The 21744-nt window shown below is 42.4% G+C and overlaps 1 protein-coding gene and 1 long non-coding RNA gene across 3 annotated transcripts in view; one reads left to right on the forward strand and one right to left on the reverse strand.

The window, feature by feature from the left end:
• Positions 1 to 21744, reverse strand: part of LOC147338539 (neural-cadherin-like) — a 326059-nt gene that overhangs the window by 4232 nt on the left and 300083 nt on the right. Inside the window, exon 36 of the mRNA XM_086300701.1 lies at positions 606 to 760. Within this exon, the coding sequence (XP_086156827.1) occupies positions 606 to 760 (155 nt within the window). The remainder of the gene's footprint in view (positions 1 to 605; positions 761 to 21744) is intronic.
• LOC147338540 (uncharacterized) lies at positions 10202 to 16492 on the forward strand. Of its 2 annotated transcripts, none has more exons than XR_015130427.1 (4): positions 10202 to 10376; positions 13765 to 13888; positions 14135 to 14204; positions 14379 to 16492. It is a non-coding gene; the product is annotated as an uncharacterized LOC147338540 (long non-coding RNA). The 2 variants fall into 2 exon arrangements; XR_015130432.1 differs by having other exon boundaries at positions 10258 to 10376; positions 13768 to 13888.

Raw genomic sequence — 21744 nt, forward strand, 5'->3', positions numbered from 1 at the left:
AAGACTCCAGAGAATTAACCACAGTGGCTGCTGTGTATAGGGGATCAGTACTGTGTGTGTGTGTGTGTGTGTGTGTTTGACTGCAGGTAACGGACAGAATCTTGAAGGTTTTGGGGTACTGATAAGGCCAGACAAGGATCTCTATATGAAAGTGTTTTTTCCTCCTCTTTGTGTGTGTTTCAGCAATGATTTCAGCAGCCACATGTGTTTGTTGCGATCAAAGCTGTGATATTATGCAAGCTCTTAAGTACCGTTGAGTGCTTGTGGGTTACATTGGCTGGTGGAGAGGAGATAAGGATTTTGCGTGGGCCTAATTAAAACGCTAGCACACACACTGCAGGATTTTATTCCAAATTGAATTGACAGAATCCATCATAGAGCTGCTGCCATACATCCACTGCTAAGAATTTCCAAAATAAAAGTCTTTGAAATCAAAATTAAAACATCTCAACTTCAAGCAAGCACGTGGCGATGTAGCAGTTACATACTGAACATCACTTTTAACAGTTGTGTATGTGTGCACAAAGGTTTCTTTCTGATTTGCTTTGATAACTTTCCCAGCAAAGGGTACAGTCTGCATGCATGTGAGCGTGCGAGGGGTGTACCTGGTCCTCCTCCCCACCGCCCTCCTCATCGTAGTTGAGGACGTTCTCCCGGATGTCCTCCCAGCCGTCGTGATGCGCCGTGACGTGGTAAACGCCCTCTTTCAGCCCTTTGTAGGACCTCCAGCGAGTGTAGAGGAAAATGCCCAGTAGCAGCACTGCAGTTGAGACAAGACGGTGTTGAAGGCATTAGCATTACAAATTAAATGATTAAAATCCTTCAATCAAGATATGCCCTCAGAGACAGGCGCTCTTGATGGAGATGGCCTTGAGCATCATTTGAGAAAAGTGCGAGCCGAGACGTGATACGTGTTAGGAATCAAGTGACGCTTCAGAGTTTGATCTAACAAGTGTTCTGCTGCTGGTGTTTAACAAAATATATTTCAAGGACTGGCAAAAATCTCTGTGACAGTCAAAATCTTTCTCAAGATTGGCAAAAATGCCATGAGTGAGTTCGTGCATCCTTGGGAAACCTCGGGGGTGCAGAACAAAGTGAGATTAATGGGTTAGTGAGGTACTTCTTCTCACCTGGCTAGATCACTATAGTTACCTGCTTCAGAGCAGGCTGGATGTTTATCATGATAAAAGCCTGATCTGCTGCTGAAAACAGTGATGAATTTGGCTGTTTGGTTGTTGAACTTTGGCCTTTCCGAGTTCGGGCATTGCATTCTCCTTCTGAAAAATTAGGCATATTTCATGAAAATATTTTCACATGAAAAATGTCTTTAAACAGAAACAAAGGAGGTCACATGACCAACTGAGCTAGAAGGCAGGTCAGCCTCTAGGCTGAGAAACAAACACCTCATAGGTCTTCAGGTGGCGCCTTCATTACAGGCAACAAAACACTACTCTCCGTGTCAACAGGGACGAGACGTTCCAGGTAGAGCTGCAAAGATTAGAGAGCGGCTAAGCGTGATGGACAGACAAATCAAAGTCTGGGTCAAAAAGAACATTTATGAGACGTAGAACAAATAAAAGATGCTGGACACCATCTGCCAAAGAAGTTGATTTGCTCAGAGTGAAAGGGATCTTAACCAAGCGAGGCTGTTTGTTTATCTCTTCATCCATTGGATGGATAACAACGTGGCCTTACTGATTTCCTCATAAAGCTGTTGTAGTAACAGCTGGACTGTACAGTGAGTAAGAAAATACCGTCAGACTAAACCAACACAGGAGGAGCTTTGAGAAGCAGATTACCTTAACAAGGTCCAAGGTAAGCACGGCTGCGATTGCTGAAACTTTGCGATTCTTTGATGAAAAGGTTGAAGGACACAATTTTAATTTCCTCACCAATGTCTTGACCGTATTTTCTATTCGCTGAATGAAATAAAAGTGCAATAGCTGACCTTTTTCCCCCAATGAATGCCGTACTTTATTTCATGGGCACGTTAATTTCATTTTATTTTTTTCTTTAACCACATTTTACAAACGCCCTGATTCTGCACCTCTGAGAAACTGGATCATTACAATCATATCAGTTACAGCGCTGACTCGAAGCGTCGCCTCTATCATGTTAAATAGTTATTAAGTATGAAATTAAACATCATATCAGTGGCTGACACATCTGGCCACAATCAGATTTTCAATTAAAGACTAATAAACATGTGAACCTAATTAAAATGCTAATTTAAAATTATTCACAACCTCATTCCTTTACATCTGCTAGCATCACTGTAGTTAGAGGTAATTATAGCCATGTGACTGACAGGCTTTGTAGACACTGAACATGCTTCGGATTATAGGCGGCTCACTTAGTGCTGACAGTGTTTGACTGTAAACGGCATTAAGAGGGTACTGATACCGGCCTCGATAATGGGAGGGAGGAAAATTAGCCGCCTGATGTCTTATTGGAATTAATTACACTCCCATCATTGACACATTTAACCTTGAAGGGAACCTACTATGCTTTTCTGTCATGATGGGTGCTCGTGAGCTCAGCCTACATAAAAATAATCCACAGACTGTATATAAAAGACAGACGTAATCACACTCACTGGTTTTAGCTTTCTGGTCTCTGGTCATTAGTGTTTTGGAACCAGAATTGATCACATTTAAGGTGTTAACACTGTAACATTTAATGCTGTTACACTGGACATTTTAACATGGCATCCATCCATCTTCATCCGCTTTATCCGGGGCCGGGTCGCGGGGGCAGCAGCCTAAGCAAAGAGGCCCAGACCTCCCTCTCCCCAGCCACCTCCTCCAGCTTATCCGGGGGAACACCAAGGCGTTCCCAGGCCAGCCGAGAGATATAATCTCTCCAGCGTGTCCTGGGTCTGCCCCGGGGCCTCCTCCCGGTGGGACATGCCTGGAACACCTCACCCAGGAGGCGCCCAGGGGGCATCCTTGTCAGATGCTCGAACCACCTCAGCTGGCTCCTTTCGATGTGGAGCAGCAGCGGCTCTACTCTGAGCCCCTCCCGGATGGCCGAACTTCTCACCCTATCTCTAAGGGAGAGGCCAGCCACCCTTCGGAGGAAGCTCATTTCTGCCGCTTGTATCCGCGATCTCGTTCTTTCGCTCACTACCCACAGCTCGTGGCCATAGGTGAGGGTAGGGACGTAGATCGACCGGTAAATTGAGAGCTTCGCTTTTACACTCAGCTCCCTCTTCACCACGACGGACCGGTGCAGCGTCCGCATTACTGCAGCTGCAGCCCCAATCCGTCTGTCGATCTCCGGCTCCCTTCTCCCATCACTCGCGAACAAGACCCCGAGATACTTGAACTCCTCCACTTGGGGCAGGAACTCATCCCCGACCCGGAGTGGGCACTCCACCCTTTTCCGGCTGAGAACCATGGCCTCAGATTTGGAGGTGCTGATCCTCATTCCCGCTGCTTCACACTCGGCTGCGAACCGTTCCAGTGCGAGCTGGAGGCCCTCACCCGATGAAGCCAACAGAACCACATCATCTGCAAAAATCAGAGATGAGATTCTGAGGCCACCAAAGCGAAAGCCCTCCGCCACTTGGCTGCGCCTAGAAATCCTGTCCATAAAAATTATGAACCGAACCGGAGACAAAGGGCAGCCCTGGCGGAGCCCATCACCCACCAGGAACGAGTCCGACTTATTGCCGGCAATGCGAACCAAGCTCTTGCAACGGTTGTATAGGGATCGAATGGCCCGTAGGAATGGGCCAGACACCCCATACTCCCGCAACACCTCCCACAGGACACCCCGAGGGACACGGTCGAATGCCTTCTCCAAGTCCACAAAACACATGTAGACTGGTTGGGCAAACTCCCATGCACCCTCAAGTATCCTCGAGAGGATAAAGAGCTGGTCCAGTGTTCCGCGACCAGGACGATTAACATTTAACATGGCAGCTTATGGGAATTCACTTGCTTGAACAGCCCCTAGTGGCCAATAGAAGAACTGCAGGTGCTGTCAGTTGTTCGTGCCTGTGCTTGAGGTACTGCCTGTAAACCACTGATTGTCAAACTGTGGAGTGGGCCCCAGAGCCACCGCAGTCAGGGTCAGGCTTCCAGTTATCCAATTCAACCTGTCCCAGCTGGTATTGGTGGACCAGTCAGGGTACATCCTGGAATGGGCGCCTGTCTATCACAGGGCCAACACAGTCACATACAGCCTATTTCTAATCACAAATTAACTTAAACAGCATTTTTTGGACTGTGTGAGGAGGCCAGAGAGAACCTGCACCGACACAGGAAGAACATCACAACCCCGCCCAGAAAGGTGGATTCCGACCCAGCACCTTGTTGTGAGGTGACGGTCCTGCTATCGTGCTGTAAAATTTGCACTTCTAAATAAATTCAACGTATGCCGCGTTTCACTGTAGACCCTTTTTTCATTGTTGATAATGGATGAAAACTGTGGGCTGTGACCTTTCTCTGGCTTCTGACGAGGAGCATGCCAGAACAAGTTTGAAACTAATGCTGTAAGCCAGAAACACAAGCTTCAAGCTGTCCTAAATATCCCGGGCATGCCTGCCAGATACCATAGCTATGAGAACATCAACCCCACCCACCTGCTGTTTGACCCTTTTGTTTATGAGGGGCAGCCAATTAGCTAGTGGGCTTAAAGGGAGGGGCGCTGAAAGGGCTCGTTTCACGCAGAGAGCGAACTGAGCAGCTTCACCTGGGCCCGGTCAAAGATAAATAAAGATTATTATGAACTGGGTGTCACGCAAAGAGTGCAAGAATAAAAGTATGGAGCCGGTCCTCTTAAATACTCCACAGGGCTACCTCCCATTGAGGCGATTCAACATTATCCTAAAAAGCAGATTGTAGACACAAAACACACACACACACACACACACACACACACACACACACACACACACACACACACACACGGATTTTCTGCTCAAACAGTCTCTGCGTCTTTCTCACTGTAGTGTTGCTGTGACCTTTTCAAATGTCTAACAAATCCCCCGTATGTTGTCTCATACCTATCACCTCTCGCCTTTGATAATACTACTCTAAGCCTCTCCATAATATTAACCTGCTTTACACCCACACAAACGCTTTAATTTTTTCCCTTTAATTCAGCTGCACTTCCCGCCACTCTCAAATCAAACAACCAAATCAAAACACGTTTCCTGCAAAAGAGGCAACTTGTAGAATCTGGAGTGCAGCGTTTAAATAATATTTAATAATTTACAAGCAGACGTCATTAACTGAGTGAATTACTCACAGAGACATATGCTATCTTCAAATCTGCTTCCCTTTTTTCAAAAGCAGCAGAAAGCTGTGTTTAATCACATTTGAGAACAGCAGCAATCACATACAACAACTGGCAGCATTATAAATACCCAAGCTGCTCAAATCCGATTAATCCGAGGTAAGACACGAGCGTGAAAAATCTGGAATCTTAAACAACTCAAACCCATCTGAACGTGCACGGTCTCTTCTTCTGCATCAACCCCTGCGTTTTAACTCTGAATGTCTTTCTCTTACATCATAACTAAAACCCAGCAGCCACTGCATCATGTAAGCACACCAACAGAAAGCACTCAAACGCTCTGTGAATTGATAACACCCCATTAAACAGCCCACCCTCTGACAACTCTGTAAGAGTAAATTCACTCAGCCAGAAACCAGCTGCACAGTACGAGAGGAAAAATCAATATTCATTTACTGTCATCTTGTCCCCCCTCACCACAACTCCAGCGCCTGGCAGATATATAAGACGAAATTGTTTCAAGAGATTTGCTGTTTCATTTTAAGATGGGCGTTATGGCTTTTAATGGCGAGTGAACAAGAACAAGGGGGAAAGGGGCTAAAAGAAAAAAGACTTTTGTTTCAGGAGAGCCCACGTGTGTCTGACTGCTGCAGTGGCTGCTTTCATGTTCGAGAGACAGTGAACTGGCAAAAACAAGGTCACAGGTTCAGTCCCCCTGCCCTGACTGCAATGAGCCTCATTTACTGTGAGGTGCCCTGAGCTTCCCCAAGACAGAAACAATAAATGAGTCGAAACAATGTGGAGAAGCAGCTGGTCCAGCAGCCCGGAGGTGCCCAGAGCCAATGAGATTACACGGCTGGAGGATTTAAGGCCATTGAGAGGAAGATGCACAATAGCAAGAGCCAGGACAAAATAATAGATAGTGTTTTTAAAGATTTACAATATAAGGGTGCCCTGTGGACTCTGACCACCTGTGGCACAGCAGCACGGTGGAGCTATGTTTCAATTCAATGCAATTTAATTAAATTCTGTTCTATTTATACAGCGTCAAATCAGAGCAACGGTCACTCCGAAGCCTTTATTTTGTAAGATAAAGACTCCACCATAATACATTGAAAAGAGCAAGCACTGGTGACGGTGGGAAGGAAAAACTCCGTTTTTAACAGGAAGAAACCTCTTACAGAACCAGGCTGAACATCTCCCCTTCAAGGTAGACTCCTGCTGCATATCTGCAATGTGTTTGGTGCTGCAGCTTTTTCAGATAGTTCCCTGGAAGTCCTGTTTTGAACACCTGTGCTTTGAGCCCAAAAGCTGAAATGTAACTTTGGGGTAACGGCAAAGTTGCAGGCAGCCAATTCTGAAAGCTGACCTTGTAGTGAGAGATGCTTTTGTTCTTGTGGACCTAAAACATTTACTTTTAATGCAATGAGGGGCCACACAGGGGTGGGCTGTGGAACCCTGATGGCAGGAAGTTTTTGGAAAGAGGAAAAAACATATTTTTGCACAGATGGACATCAGAATTGCAACGTAAAAAGAAAAAAGATGTCCTTTTATAGAATACCATCATGGAAGTAGACCTTTGAAGCCAAACACAAACATTTCCAGGTACAGACGTTTAAACAGGCACTCGTGGCTCAAGAGTTGGGAGTTCACCTTGTAATCGGAAGGTTGCCGGTTCGAGCCCTGGCTTGGACAGTCTCGGTCGTTGTTTCCTTGGGCGAGACACTTCACCCGTTGCCTACTGGTGGTGGTCAGAGGGCCCGGTGGCGCCAGTGTCCGGCAGCCTCGCCTCTGTCAGTGCGCCCCAGGGTGGCTGTGGCTACAATGTAGCTGCCATCACCAGTGTGAATGGGTGGATGACAGGTTGTGTAAAGCGCTTTGGGGTCCATAGGGACTAGTAAAGCGCTATACAAATACAGACCATTTACTCTCTCTGCTGTGCATTTTCCACTTTCCAAGGTTTCACTTCACCGTTTATCACACACACAAAAGCAGAGTCAGTATTGCAGTTAATAAAGATAAATACACCAACTGCAAGGCTGGCATTTTATATATATTTTTATATAACCAACATTAGTTTGGTAGTAGAAGCAGAATGTAAACAAAGCAGAGCTCATAGATACTTTGACGACAACATCAATCAATATTAATGGGAGCATTTTATAAACGATTGGGGCATATGATGGTATTATATCTGTGAAATGACATTTACTTTATACTATGACTAAACACAGCCCTTTATATCTTGAGATACCCTGGGTGTTACAATGTAACGACAGAGGATGCATTTGTGAAGCCCAGAACTACCTAATGCTTCATTATGTAGCCAGGAAATGTTCTGGAAACATTCCTCAAAGATTTTGCTCCACATTAACATGACAGCATCACAAATGTGGCCCAGACCTGTTGGCTGTACTTCCATGATGTGAATCTCCTGCTCCACCACATCCCAAAGGTTCTCCATTCAATTGAGATTTGGCGACTGCAGAGGTCATTTGATAAATGTTGCCTTCCTATTAGCTTAAAGCATTATCCTCTGACATCAACGAGACATTTCCACTCAGAGAACTGCTGCCCACTGGTTATTTTCTTTCTGATATACTCAGAATCTAGCACCAACAACCACACCAAGTTGCCTAAGTCATCTTTTTCCCCTCATTCTGATACTCAGTTTAACCTTGTTGCCTAGATGCTAAAATGCATTGTGTTGCTACCATGAAATGGGTGGATTATATATATGTAAATATAGATACAAAATTAAATAGCTGGTGAATGAATGTTGACAGATTGAGCCTGAAAGACAAATTCATGTTGCACAAACCTGTGAAATACAAAAAGAAAACAACCTTGAGCACAGTCCTAAACTTTGTGCTGGGACCAGCTCCCATCGCCTGTGATGATCGTCTGTCAGATGATTTCTCTGCACACGTTAGAGGACCATGCTGAAATTGGCAGTGCATTGGACTGCAAGTGATCCAAGTGTAGTAAGAGAGCTAAACGGGGTCCAGCGTTACAGAAGGAGAGGACCTTGAAAAAGAAATTTGCTTGTTATGGTTACTCACAGTGTACTGCCTCTTTTTCCAACCCCCACATTTTCAGAGGCTTTAAGGCTTTTAAACAGTGAGCGGTTAATGAACGACTAGAAATCCAGTTTCACTATGAGTTACACGTACATTTGTGCAGGCTAACCAACGCTTCATTAAGCATTTCTTTTTCCCACAGCACAAAAGAAAAGATGTGACAAAGCACACAAAGAAATGTGATCCTAAGCTGACGTGAGATTGCTGTGCTCCACCGCATGAATCAATATCCTTCGCATTATGGCACAGGCCTATACGAAGAGAAATACAACCTCTATAGAATGAAGCAAATAATCTGGAAATATAAGAGGTGTGTTACTGCTTAGTTTATGACGGTGGAGTTTATGCCTTTTTGTGTTTATGTTTCTCCTGCTCCCCTCTGCTGAGAAGCAAGTGTGTGTGTGTGTGTGTGTGTGTGTGTATGAAGAGGTGGCTGGAGTGAGCTCCACGGGGAGGTGAGCAAGGAAGCTGGAGGTCAGGGTGTACAAGAAGAATCTGCTCTGTTCAAAGTCTTCTCCAGAGGGCAAACAAAGAAATGGAGAATTTGATCGGTATTTCTGACAGTGTGTGTGTGTGTGTGTGTGTGTGTGTGTGTGTGTGTGTGTGTGTGTGTGTGTGTGTGTGTGTGTGTGTGCTGGAGAAAGTAAAGAGCGAGCCTGAAAAGAAAGATTATGTGTTTATTCGTTTACACTGCCTCCAAGGTCCTGTGCTGTCTTTGACCATCACTCCTTTCTCACTCTCTCTGCTTAACTCTTACTCCTGCCTTCAACTCGCCCTCCCTCCGTCCAAACTCCTCTAACGGTTCTCTTCCTCCACTCAGCCGCTCCACCCCTTCTTTAAAGTTTGTGTCTATTGATTCCATTGGACTTTAACAACAAGCGCTACGTTAGGTCAAACCCTTCAGCTATTTCTGGCTCTTCAACAGACGCCCTGGGCTATTCGCGCACGCTCCTTAAAACCTCGCCTAAACCACTTCACTTCCAGCCCGTCGCTCGCTTCACGATGAGTGTTACAAGCGCTGCTAACAAGTAAATGTCGGGCATAGAGACCCTTAAAACTCGACTTTCTTTATAAGACTGCGTGCAGCGAGGTGGCATGCCGCTACTCTCTGTGATGAGCAGGGATATCCATCGTACCTTCAGCAGTTCAAATGGCACTGAATGAGCGAGTGCGTAATGGGATTTCCAGTCAGACAATCAATATCCGAGCTGCCCTGCAATGAGATCAGTGTCTATGAGAACGTCAACACAGGTCAATAATATAGTATGGATTTTACCTCATCAAACTATAATTCTGCTTACTGGAGCCATCTGTCTCTGTGGGCTTGATCTATCACTACTCTTCTTCTCGCTGCTTTTTTTGTTGTGCTATATTTTAAACAGGATTTTAAGGTCAGTACCAATATGCAGCAGACAACGTCTCTACACATTCACAGGTGCAATGAGTTCTTTTTGTTTTTTCCTCTGGTTCCTGGAGTTAAATGACTACATGTACCGGAAAATGATAGGGTTGAACATTAATAATGGATTCCTTGCAGGCGCTGAATTTCCAGGCACTGTTTGGGAAGCCAAACTGCCCCTCAGTTGTAGTAATACAAATCTTCCCACACTGACTATATTCATGCATAAAAAACTAAGTAAATTGGCCCCCAAAGTTATTCTTATTACTTATTGAATGTAATTCATTTAGCTCACAGGGCAGTAAAGCCCTGCGTGGAAAGTTAATAAAACACTTAATCCAAGGCCAGTATCTGTCCAATGTCTTAGCTTAGTTTTCTGTATTGTTCGCTTTCTCAAGGTAACTGTGCTCAGCGAGTCTTTGTATCTTTTGCACTCTCCACTGCTCTTGTTATTGATCAAAATGTGTCCTTTCTTTAATCCTCCACCTCCTGTTGTAAAAAAAAAATTGTGCCAGTGGTGTCATAGAGGTGCAGTCGTATCTCAGCTGCGCTCTGATAAAGATGCGGCTATGAATAGACCCTCACACTGGGACATTTTGGAGCACGGGGTACAAACAGACAGAGAAGCTACAGCGAACGTTTGCTGTGGAGAGGTAAGAATTAAAAATAGATTTTTTTTCTTGCTTCATTCAGTACTTTTAATTCTGTGCGCATTCTGGCAAGTTTTCCAACACATCAGCATGCACCTTGGATCGCTGAACTCTGTTCTTGTTGGGTTGAAGTGTTCACTTTCATCGAGTGTGGAATTTCAGATCATCCGAAGCGGCCTGGGGGGCGTTCAGATCCACGTACCGTTAAAATATAAATGCAATCAGCGTTTTGTCCACAAACAGTCGGCGCAGACATTAACTGTGAGAATGCACTGCAGATAAACAGGCTGCTAATGATGCGCACTGATAGACAGACACACCTCGTTCTCTACTTATTGCATTCAGAAGAGTTTCGGAAAACTTCACTGGAATACAAGGTCTAGATTTTCAGCAGATATAATTATGGTTAGGTGTCTGCCCAGCAGGGTGACGACAATACCCCATCACCCTTTTATGGCTGAGAGGTAAGAACAATCAAACTAATCCAAATTTGAAAAGATCGTAATCCGGTCTTTAAGTGATGACGTGATGAATCCTGCTTCCGGGCCCAAACTACTCTGCGTTTAATAAGGATGTTGTGTTTTTAACATGTTTTATTGCTTTGCATCTTGTTCTATTTAATCTACAAGCTCCTAAAAACAGTCAGTGATCACTGTCGGCCTCTCTCAGTTTTTATTACCACTGTTTATTTTAAAGCTCAGTTTTTAAAACTAACCTCGTATTGTGGATGGATTATCTCAGTTGTTCTCCTGACTGAAGTTTGGTCCGTTTACAGCATCCTGCTATGCGATTGCATTTGTCCCTAACCATCGGGAACCTTCACGTTAACTTTTATCGAGTGGAAAAAAGTTAGCGTTCATCCTCCAGCTTCACTGTGTTTATGCTATGCTAACATAGCTGTGTCGCTAGCGATCATGTAGCACATCATTATATACCAGCTAGCCCAACTTCAGTAACCCTACAAACGTCACTGCTGTTTAGTTTTCTGTCTTCATTTATGTTGGAAGTGATAGCAGAGCTGTACGTTTGAATTGTTTCAGAAATCTCTCAGTCAGATCATGCTATATTATATTTAGGTGGAAACTAGTGAGCTAACTTCCTGCTAACTTCTAACTCTGTTACATTTAATAAATTGTGTTTTCGTGGATGCCTGGATGTTAAACTTAATTCTTACACCTGGTAATGCAGCAACGCTGATCATTTTGTTACAGATGAAAAAATTTTGACAGTTTTTCAACTCTGTGGCAAAGATTGGGCCCAGACACGGCTAATGACGTCTGACTTAAAGACCAGGTGAAAATTAACAACAGTAAATATTTGAAGTTAAAAGACTGAGACCAACAATAGTCCAGTAAAATCTGTCCATTCCTAAACCTTTCGCTCTCTCTCTGATGGGTTTACTTTGGTTTTCGAGCCTAAACATGTTATCCTTCACTTGCATCCAGTGTTGCCAACTTTTTCGCCAAATTTTATCGAATTTTCAGACCCCTTAGCAACTTTTTTTTTTCTAAAAAGCGTCTAGCGACAAATCTGGCGCCTTTTTCTGGTATTATTGGAGACTTATTTATGACGACTTTTTGACGTGAAAGCGCGTATCGCTCTTACTCTCAACAAGCAGCGGTGCTGCCGTGGGCACCTCGCCCGTGCCAAAGCGCTCACAGGCGGAGGATAGTCCTCCCCAGCTGCTATCAGGGCAGAAGATGTTCACCTATGCGTCCAAACTGCAAATGAATCGCGCATGAGCGAAGCCGCTGCTCCCACACTGACTGTAACGCAGTCAGTACTTCTTTTACTGTTATGTTGTTTTGTGGATCACAAGGCTTAAAACTACTTATAAACACACACACACACACACACACACACACACACACACACACACACAAAGTAACTCCACCACAGTGCCTATATCGGGTCACTTTTGCCGGTCCAAGCCCGGATAGAGGATCAGGGTTGGAATTGTGACATAAAAAAAAACAATAATTGCTAAAAGAAATTTAATTTGTAGTTCTAAATAAATTCTAAATGCATTTAGGACGTTTTTTACTCCCTTTATGTCTCTTCCACGATGTTATTTTTCTCGTCTACAATGTTGGTTACAATTACATTAGCATGACCAATTATGCAAATTAGGCAATGACATCATTTAGCGACTTCTAGCGACTTTTAGGACAGCCAATAGCGATTTTCCTTACTGAGGAGTTGGCAACACTGCTTGCATCAACATCTCACTGCACCTCATTCTGAAATTTCCTGTGAACAGCTACAAAATACAACGTTTGGATTAACTTGTCATGGAATAACAAGGCAACAGACCTCAATTGGTCATGAAACTGCTGTCAGTCAATTGTCCAATTACTTTAGAGTCTCTGAAAAACAGGGGACTGTGTATGTCTATAATTCCTCAACAGTTAATGCAATACTTTTGTTAAACCCCTTGAACTGAAGCTGAAAGCCTGTACTTCAGTCACATCTTGACTGTTTGATTTAAAACTCAATGCTGTGACATGCAAAGGCACAATTACAGAAACTGCATCATCATTTGCATTTTTGGACCCGAATTTAAATACAGGGTCAGTAAAGTAACATAAAACAAAGCCAGTGAGGATACGCGATACTGCCTCACATAGATGGTTTCTTTTATGCAGTGCTGGGTTGACCCACTTATCTTGGGCAGTGAGTTTTCCTTCAAAACAAAGAACTATAAACAAACAAAGAAAAAGACAAAGAACGCAAACATAAAAAGCCACAAAACAAACATACAAATACCGATCAGCAGTTTATTCTCTGTAGTGCTTTTAATAAATCATCCACCACTTTTGAGTTTTGCAGGAAAGATAAACATAAATAAAATGTTATTTTTCAGAAGGACTGAGGGGACTCCGGCTGAGCCTGCTGGTTGAGGCGATGCAGGTTTTAATGGCCCATGTGAGGAGCTGGTTGAGTCCCAGTGAGAAGCAGGTTTAATGGCACTCGTGAGGGACAAAAAGCAGCTCAGGAACATTGTGCTGGCTTTGACTCTAAATGAATTTTAAATTACTTTGCGCACTTTTTTGCCTTGAGGAAATTTCATCATCAAAAAATAAAATAAAAAAATCAGCAGGCAAATTTCCCCTGTGATGGACCGAGTTCAGTGTCGGTCCCCAAAGTATTTGACAGCTGCCACTGCTGCCTTAAACAGCACGCTTTAATCTGAAAACTGTTAGCAATGTCGCTACAAAGGTGCACCTATATATCGTCTCCCTCCTGCTTGTGCTGTGTTCTCTCCTCCTTCACTTTCTGCAGGTATATGGAGAACTGCATGTTCTGTACTTATGATGCAACCTGTCGAGCGTTTATTGTTGTATTGTTTCTTGTCTCTCTAAGATCTTCTTTTCTGTCTGGTCTTTCTAAGCAGTCACGGCAGATGGCTGCCCTCCCAGAGTCTGCTTCTACCGGAGACGTCCTACTGTTAAAAGGTTCCTTCTGCTCATAGAGAATAGTTATGTCATAGAGGTTTCCATCTAAAATACTGAAAGGTATTTACCTTACTGTGAAAAGTGCCTTGGGATGACAATCATGGTGATTTAGTAATATATACATGTAATTGAAAGTTAATGATTTTGTGTTTTGGGCCAAGGTGCACTTTCAAGTCTTTCTCTTTGAACCTAAATGCCTTCAAGTCGAATTGAAATCATCTTAAGTAATTTTCCACCCTGAAACACTGTCACCATCATTGTATCTTTAATGGCTTTTTATAATATAAAAGCTCCTTTTCATCTCAGATGGCTGGAGGGACGTGTCTGCGTTTGATCCACAGATGCTGGCAGGCTGAGCCCCGGCAGGCAAACAAGAGTAGGTAAACAAACTAGCACTAAAGTCTACATGGAAATGTGCTGTTAACCGTGATATTGAAAAATGAGGGTTACACATGCATCTAACCAGCCAAAGATTAGAGTTGCAGGTAAATCACAATAATCAATTTTTATTGATTATTATTGTTATTTTTTTATTTATTGATCTCTGCAGGGAATCTCATCCTCTGTTTCCAGCTTCCAGGGACCGGCTCCAGGTGTAAGGCAGGAACAAGGACTGAATGATGGGAGAACTAGCCTGGCATGTTCTTTACAGCGGGGGAAACAAAGACCTAAGACTGAAACCATGAACCCTCCACAGCGTCCAGGGTTCATTGCCCACTCTCCATATCTGAATTCCATGAGCCTCATAGACTGCCCTTCCAGTACACATTGTATATATGACCCCACTGCACTACAAGCTTGTTTGTTCTAATTTACATGCCCCAACCTCGCTCCCTCTTTCAAATCATTCACCTCCCATTAGTACACGGTGTTCTGTCTGGTTCTGGAGCTGCACCAGTCCCCTCTGACTCCTTCCTCAAACCACAGCTTACACCATCTGCCATTGTGTGCTAGAAATGCTGTCAATTTCTTGGTCCTGTCCCAGATACATCTGGCTAATAAGCATTCTGTAGTGACGCATGCTGGTTTGATTGAAGTTTGCTCAGAGTGAAAAGAAACCAAACCATCAACTGATTTTGGAACAGAGAAATTAAAGTATATGTGTGAAAATGCATTTAAATGCCATTTAAGGCATTTTTATCTGACATCAGCTGATGACCTAAACAGCTTGTTTTTGTTCGATGGCTTTCTCCAAAAGTTGTAGACCTAAAATGTTACTGCAAGCATAAATGAAGTTGATTGTTTGGTGCCAAACCTTTTCAGCTGGTCACTACTCAAAAGTCAAGTATGCCCAAATGTGTCTGTGTAGGTTCTCAGTCATCCGGGACATGCAATTGTCTGCCATCTATAATCCAGTTTTGAGGTTCCTTCCCAGACGCCTTCACGCTCACTCACATCCTGGGCCATTTATAACCTTAGCAAGTCACATGATAGATAGGATGAGGCTAGGTTTCACAATGGGTTCACCCGAAACCTTGGCTGACTATGGCCCACACCCGTTTTCACACCTTGGTTTGTGTGATTAGGCAGAGGATCAATAGGGGGTCCATGGCCCTCTGGGAGACTTAAAATTTGGGACTCTCCACCAATAGTACTTCTTGGATGAAATGTCTTCAAGAAACCTAAAGAAGTCCAGATGCTTTTCTTTCCAAGCTCCTTAGACTACGCCCAAATGCGTGCACATGGAATTTGCTGCAAAGATCCCTAAAACACAGTCAAGACAACAAATATAAACTAATATGGATGAACCCCCCCCAAAAAAAAAAACAGTTATCTTGTGACTGTGATGATTTATCTGTGAGGGCACATTTGGTGTTATGGTCTCTAAATAAAACGCCTCATCTAAATATAGTAAATCAAGCTGTAGATTATTGTGATATTTTTGCGAGTGTGTGTTTGTTTGTGGCTTTGAGTTTCAATATGTATTTACATGAAGCTGAATAATACTCAGTGTTCCTGCGTGAGGAGGTGGTAAGACAAAGGGTCATCAACACGCACCTTCAGCACAGACTGCAAGCTCTGCCAATTCATACATGAAACAGTGCAGCGAAGAACGTCTCTGTCACACTAATTAGCCTTAATTTACATCATTTAGATGGATCGGAAAATCCATCTCTACATGATTTAAGTAGGTGCTCGTGCTATTTCAGTGGGATATTCTATGGCATATAAAGACATATCTGGTGGTGCGTTCAATAAAAAGCAGTCCATGCTGTGTTTAGGGAAGATTAAGAGAGTCTGCATCTGTGCTGTCAGACCACTGCTGTGTGGGGCACTTAGACGATAGATTGGTTTATTATTTAAGACAAAATAACTATTTGGCTTTTGAGCATTGAGCAGTATTGTCTGATTATTTATCTATTTTTTTGTAAGCATACATTTGGTCTTGATGTTGCTATTTTATCCACACACGATGAAACTAGTGCACTGGAGCAGGAGCAACCTCCCAGCGTAAAACCATCTGCCCCCTTATACTGCTGCAAATGTCCTAGAACCGATCTGCTGTGGCCCAGTAAAGAGTTCAGTTTGAGTTTTGACGTGGATTGAAGAATGTATTTTTGTGGCATGCTGTGAACATGGATTGGCTCTGTGTGTGAAAACAAAATAAATATTTATGAAACCGGTTCTCCAACCTTTTCTGGCTTTCCCCACCTCAGAATCTGAAGCTTTAGTCAATAATCAACACTGAATGTTGCTTATATAAACATGAGTGTGACTGCACCACTAAATTCTGGCTTATTCATTTTCCCTAAACATCAAAAAACTCCACGACCCAGCACTGGGGCCCACACCACAGTCTGAAAACCGCTCATCTATGACAATAACACCACCTGACAATGATGAACAGATTCACCATAATACAAAAATATCACATTCAATGCTAAAAAATAGCCACTGGAGTTTAAAGAGGAACTCTTGACCTTTGGGACATACTTTGTGTACTTTCAGACTATGTTCATTTTATAATAAACACTTATTTTTAGCATGTGCATGGTATCACTTCTAAGCCTAAAACATACTGAAAATATTCAGAGAGTATTAAAAATAGGTATTCTAATAAAAAGTAATACAATTTGTACATTTACCATGCAGCAGCATGGTAATGGAAGTATTAACCCTACCATAGAACCAAGTCCGCCAGAGCTTATATTATATTTTTACATGCCGTAGTGCCATTTTTGGGAGCATTTCAAGTTGATATACATCAATACAACCATTATAGCCCAAATTTTTATAATATGTATGCATTAAGTGCATAGTAATTACATAAATTGCAAAAAAGTGCAATAAACTACAAACAAATTGAAAATCGTTTTTGTTTTTTAACATATATTTCTAGTTAGAGAAATTTAAGAGGCTTATCCCTCAAAACTGTAAATACAAAAAAGTTGCACAAAATAGTTTCCCACCACAGGAAATTTATTTTGAGCGTCTTCATAGTTTTATTTTTGAAATACACCAATTTTTATACACTGCAGGAAAAACGAAAATAAATATTATACTGCAAATTTGCAAAATAACAGCATATGCATCAAAATAAACTATTTCCAGCAGTGCAATATGAGTCCTAAGCATCCCAGAAACGACACAGAAAGTCATAAAGTCAAAGATAACTTTTAAAAACACCAGTATAGGCTCATGAGGCCCTGATGGTAAAAAACTACATTTCCGCGAAAACGACGTCACTTCCGGTTTTGGGCAGGTAATGGCGGACATGCGAAAGTTCGTGCTGACGTCTATTCCAACGTAGGAAGTGTTACAAACAGCTGATCGGATTGGCAAAGCGTGTTTCTGGAATATTATGTTTTTGTTGCTGCAAGTGCTTTTTATGCAGTTTTTGCAAAGCTATATGTGGAAGGAAACTGTGACTTAGGACAAGCTGATGGCATAAGATGTAAGTACAACTCCTCCAGTTTCATATGCAAAAAAAAATTATTGCGCTAGCTTACGTGGTTGCAGTGCTACCGGGATTTTAAAATAGTTACGCAAAACGGAGCGTGCCCGCTCCGACCGGCTTTAAAGGGTTAATTAGTTCATATAAGACAGTGTAGCAAATTTAATACACAATAAAACCCCAAACTCTGATTCGAGTAAAGGACTTCATGTCCAGGTGGATTTTTATGGCTAGCAATGCATCTGTATAATAGTAACTCATTTCATTTGACAAGGATAAAACCAGAGTCCTCCTGAGGCAAATTGAATAGATTGCACTTAGTTGTCAAAGGCCCACATCTGTGTATCTAACACCCCACAGTTCACAGTGGATGTCAAAACAAGCGCCAAGCCATAAATTCATGGAAACTCATCTGTGATTTTTTTAAAAAGGGGAAAGAAGTAGATCTGAGGAGTGCTGGAGTGTTTCAGAGAAAAGGGAATTTGGAACCACCAGGACTTTTCCGAGAGTTGGTTGTTCAGCCAAAAGTAACTGACTCAGTAGCAGTCCTTCAATCAGACACTTAGAGTAGAGTGGCTAGATGGAAGCCACTCCTGAGTAAAAGACACACGACAGCTCGCCTAAAGTTTGCCAGACTGCATTTAAAGGACTCTGAAAGCATAAGAAAAAAAAAGTCTGATGAAACAAAAGGTCTGGTCTGATGAGAAAAAAATTGAACGCTTCGGGCAGAACTCCAGGTACTCAACATTCACGTTCCAGCCAGCCACAGCAAAACACCATTATTAAGCCTCCAGACGACACTACAGTGGTTGGACTGAGTCTCCCTACAGGGTGGAGGTCTGTAAACTAACAGCATGGTGCTGCTACTACAGCCTGGTACTCAACCCCTCAGAACATCAGAGGGCAAGATCAGGAACCCATTCCATTATTCATCGACAGATACAGAGCGGATCGAGCACCCAGCTTTAAGTTCGCAGGAAGCCAGAGTATCACCTCAGGTGAAAAAGGCAGAGGAGGGTCTAATTCCCAAGAATGCTCAGCAGCTCCTCTGCTGTATCATAGAAAAATAAAAACACATTAAAGCATTTCTGTAGAGCTCTAATGGCAGCTAACAGATTCTTCCAATCTAATATAAAGAACTTGAAAGGATCTGCCAAGAAAAAAATGGCAAAAGCAGCCTAATTTAAGAGAGTTTCAAATGACCTGAAGCTGCATGTGCTTCCCTGGGATTTCTACAAACCTCTGAGAGAAGGGTGTAAACAATAAACGATAAACTTCAGTTTTTAAGATTTGTTTTAAAAACAATACTCAGTTATGGAGTCTTAGCCCCGAACCGAGCACGTGTCTCAGACCTGCTGCTATCATCCACAGACGTCTGTATTGTTCATTAGTATATTTGTCATAGTAGCTGCTGTATTGCTGATTGGCTAATAGAATTAAATGTATGTTGGTATCACTACAACTACGACTGTGTAACCACAGTCGCCCCCTGCTGGCCAGCGGGAAGAATGCAGATTTAAGGCACTGGTTTTTTCAGAGCTGGAAGCAATGTCCAAATAAAAATACAAATTTACAGCAAAAATAAAGACGTTTAAAGGCAATTTTAAAAATAATAGAAAACGGGGTTTGATTAATTGTACTAACAGAGAAGACAGAAATTCAGATCAATTCAATTTTATTTATATAGCGCCAAATCACAACAACAGTCGCCTCAAGGTGCTTTATACTGTAAGATAGACCCTACAATAACACATACAGAGAAAAACCAACCATCATATGACCCCCTATGAGCAAGCACTTTGGCAACAGTGGGAAGGAAAAACTCCCTTTTAACAGGAAGAAACCTCCGGCAGAACCAGGCTCTGAGTGTGACATTCTAGTCTTTAACTATTCTGTTATTTAGAGCTAATTATCATGTATATGCATCAGTGCGTTGCACCTGATTGCTAGTATTGGTTGATAAGTCCCTTCTGGTTCCACAAACAAAAACATGGTGGCAGCATGTCTGTGTAGATTCGCAATCATCCAAGTCACAGTAGTCCTGAAAACCTAAAAAGAAGGTAACTGAATTTCTTTAGATTAACATGGTGGAAAAAATGTAACGCTGAATCTTCCCAAGGTTTGAAGATAATAGCCATCATCGCTTTACAAACCATGCTGTCTATGTCCATCTTTTACATAGAGCCTACGTTATTGATGTTCTGACATGACTGTTTAAAAAAGATAAGTTTGCATTTGACTGCTTTTCTGTAGTCAAATGCAAACTTATCTATCTTTCGAATATTTATTGTTGTACAATCTACTGTACAATATAAAGCTCCTTGAGGCGACTGTTGTGATTTGGCGCGATATAAATAAAATTGAATTGAATTGAATGAATGAAACAGTAAAAGTAGCATTACTGTCGTTTACCCTGAGCAGCTCTTTGTTGCTATAAAAAGTCCTTTATGTTTTTTTTCCAAAGGAAAAAACTTGGAATGAGTTAAAGAGAAAAGGTGTTCAGAAAAACAAGCAAGTATTGGATGTCAGTGTCAAGCCAGCAGTAATAAGCCAAGTTAATAATGCAATAACAACATAATCCTGAGAGAAAAACAGCTGCTGAAACACAACATGAGGGCATAGAGGTGCGTGCAAAGAAGGGATGATATCTACGCAAAGCTCCACGCACGTAAAAGCCCGAAGAAGCAAAAAGAATAAATTAATTTGCATTGCGCTGTGCAGAATCAATATTCCAGCTACATGATACATTCAGAGGACTATGCCATTAATCATTAAAATACTCAAGAGATTGCCAATTGGACTTTGACTCGGTTTGGAGCCGTGCTGACATTTCTGAACTAGAAACTTTGCTCTGAACTCAGAACCCCCGAGGAGCACCCCGGGGACTGACTGTGTCAGTGCTGCTGGTCTCTCAGTCCAATCAGTGGAGGAGACTGCTCCATGGATGTTCAAGCTAAAAATATCATTTCAATGTTTTAATGACATCAGGAATCGTCCTAACATCTAGCCCTTGTGACCACATTAGGTTTTGCATTGTTCATGCAATGAGGTCATGCATTATTTCATCTTCATGAGGTTTTGCATGAATGTATCATTTCTTTCATGATGAAATCAGGCACAAAATCATGCATTTCCTTACATATAAATGATGCTAAAAATTCAAGTGGATTTACATCCATTTTTTTTTTTTCCACAGGTCATGATGAGTCACTGGTCTATTTTTCTACAGAGAGATGAACGAAGAAAAACCCAGCTGAAGTTTTAATAATGAAGCTGGTTTCCAGCTGGTAATCCAGCTGTTTATATCAAAATGACCTGATCTGTTTTTACTGTGATATAAAACAAATGATATTTACTTGAAATTTTAAGTTAATAAGTATTAGCAGATTTTTTTTGTAAAATACTGACTTTCTGTACTCACATTTCCTTCATCATATGAATAGGTAACAATAACTTAAATAACTACTTGTAGAAGAGCATCTCTGAACGCACAGTACGCTGAACCGGATGGGTCAGAGAAGCAGGAGACCACACTGGATCCTGTCAGCTAACATGGGCTCACCAGAAACTAGACAACAGAAAATTAGCCTGGCCTGGTCTCAGCAGTCTTGATTTCTGCTGTGATATCAGGATAGTAGCAAATTTGGGATGTGGTAGAACAGGAGATTCACATCATGGATGTGCAGCTAACATGCTATCAAATCAATATGGACCAAAATCTCTTTTTCTCCAGCACCTTGTTGAAATTATGCCATGAAAATTCAGGCAAAATCCAACCAAATACCAGCAGCTGCTGGCGAGTGTATGCTGTTAAGATAAGGGTTCATTAGAAATTCTAAAGCACGGTTGTTAGCACTGTTGCTGCACAGCAAGAAGGTCCCGAGTTCAATTCCACCATCAGGGGTCTTTCTGTGTGGAGTTTGCATGTTCTCCCCATGTTTGCGTGGGTTCTCCCCAGGTACTCCAGCTTCTTCCCACAGGCCAACGACATGCAGTTAGTGGGAATAGGTTAATTGATCAA

This window comes from Aulonocara sp. 'chitande type north' Nkhata Bay, linkage group LG1 (assembly GCF_057382095.1).
Source record: "Aulonocara sp. 'chitande type north' Nkhata Bay isolate Kocher_YH1m ecotype deep benthic linkage group LG1, A_spYH_male_GT1.1, whole genome shotgun sequence".
NCBI classification, from domain to species: domain Eukaryota; kingdom Metazoa; phylum Chordata; class Actinopteri; order Cichliformes; family Cichlidae; genus Aulonocara; species Aulonocara sp. 'chitande type north' Nkhata Bay.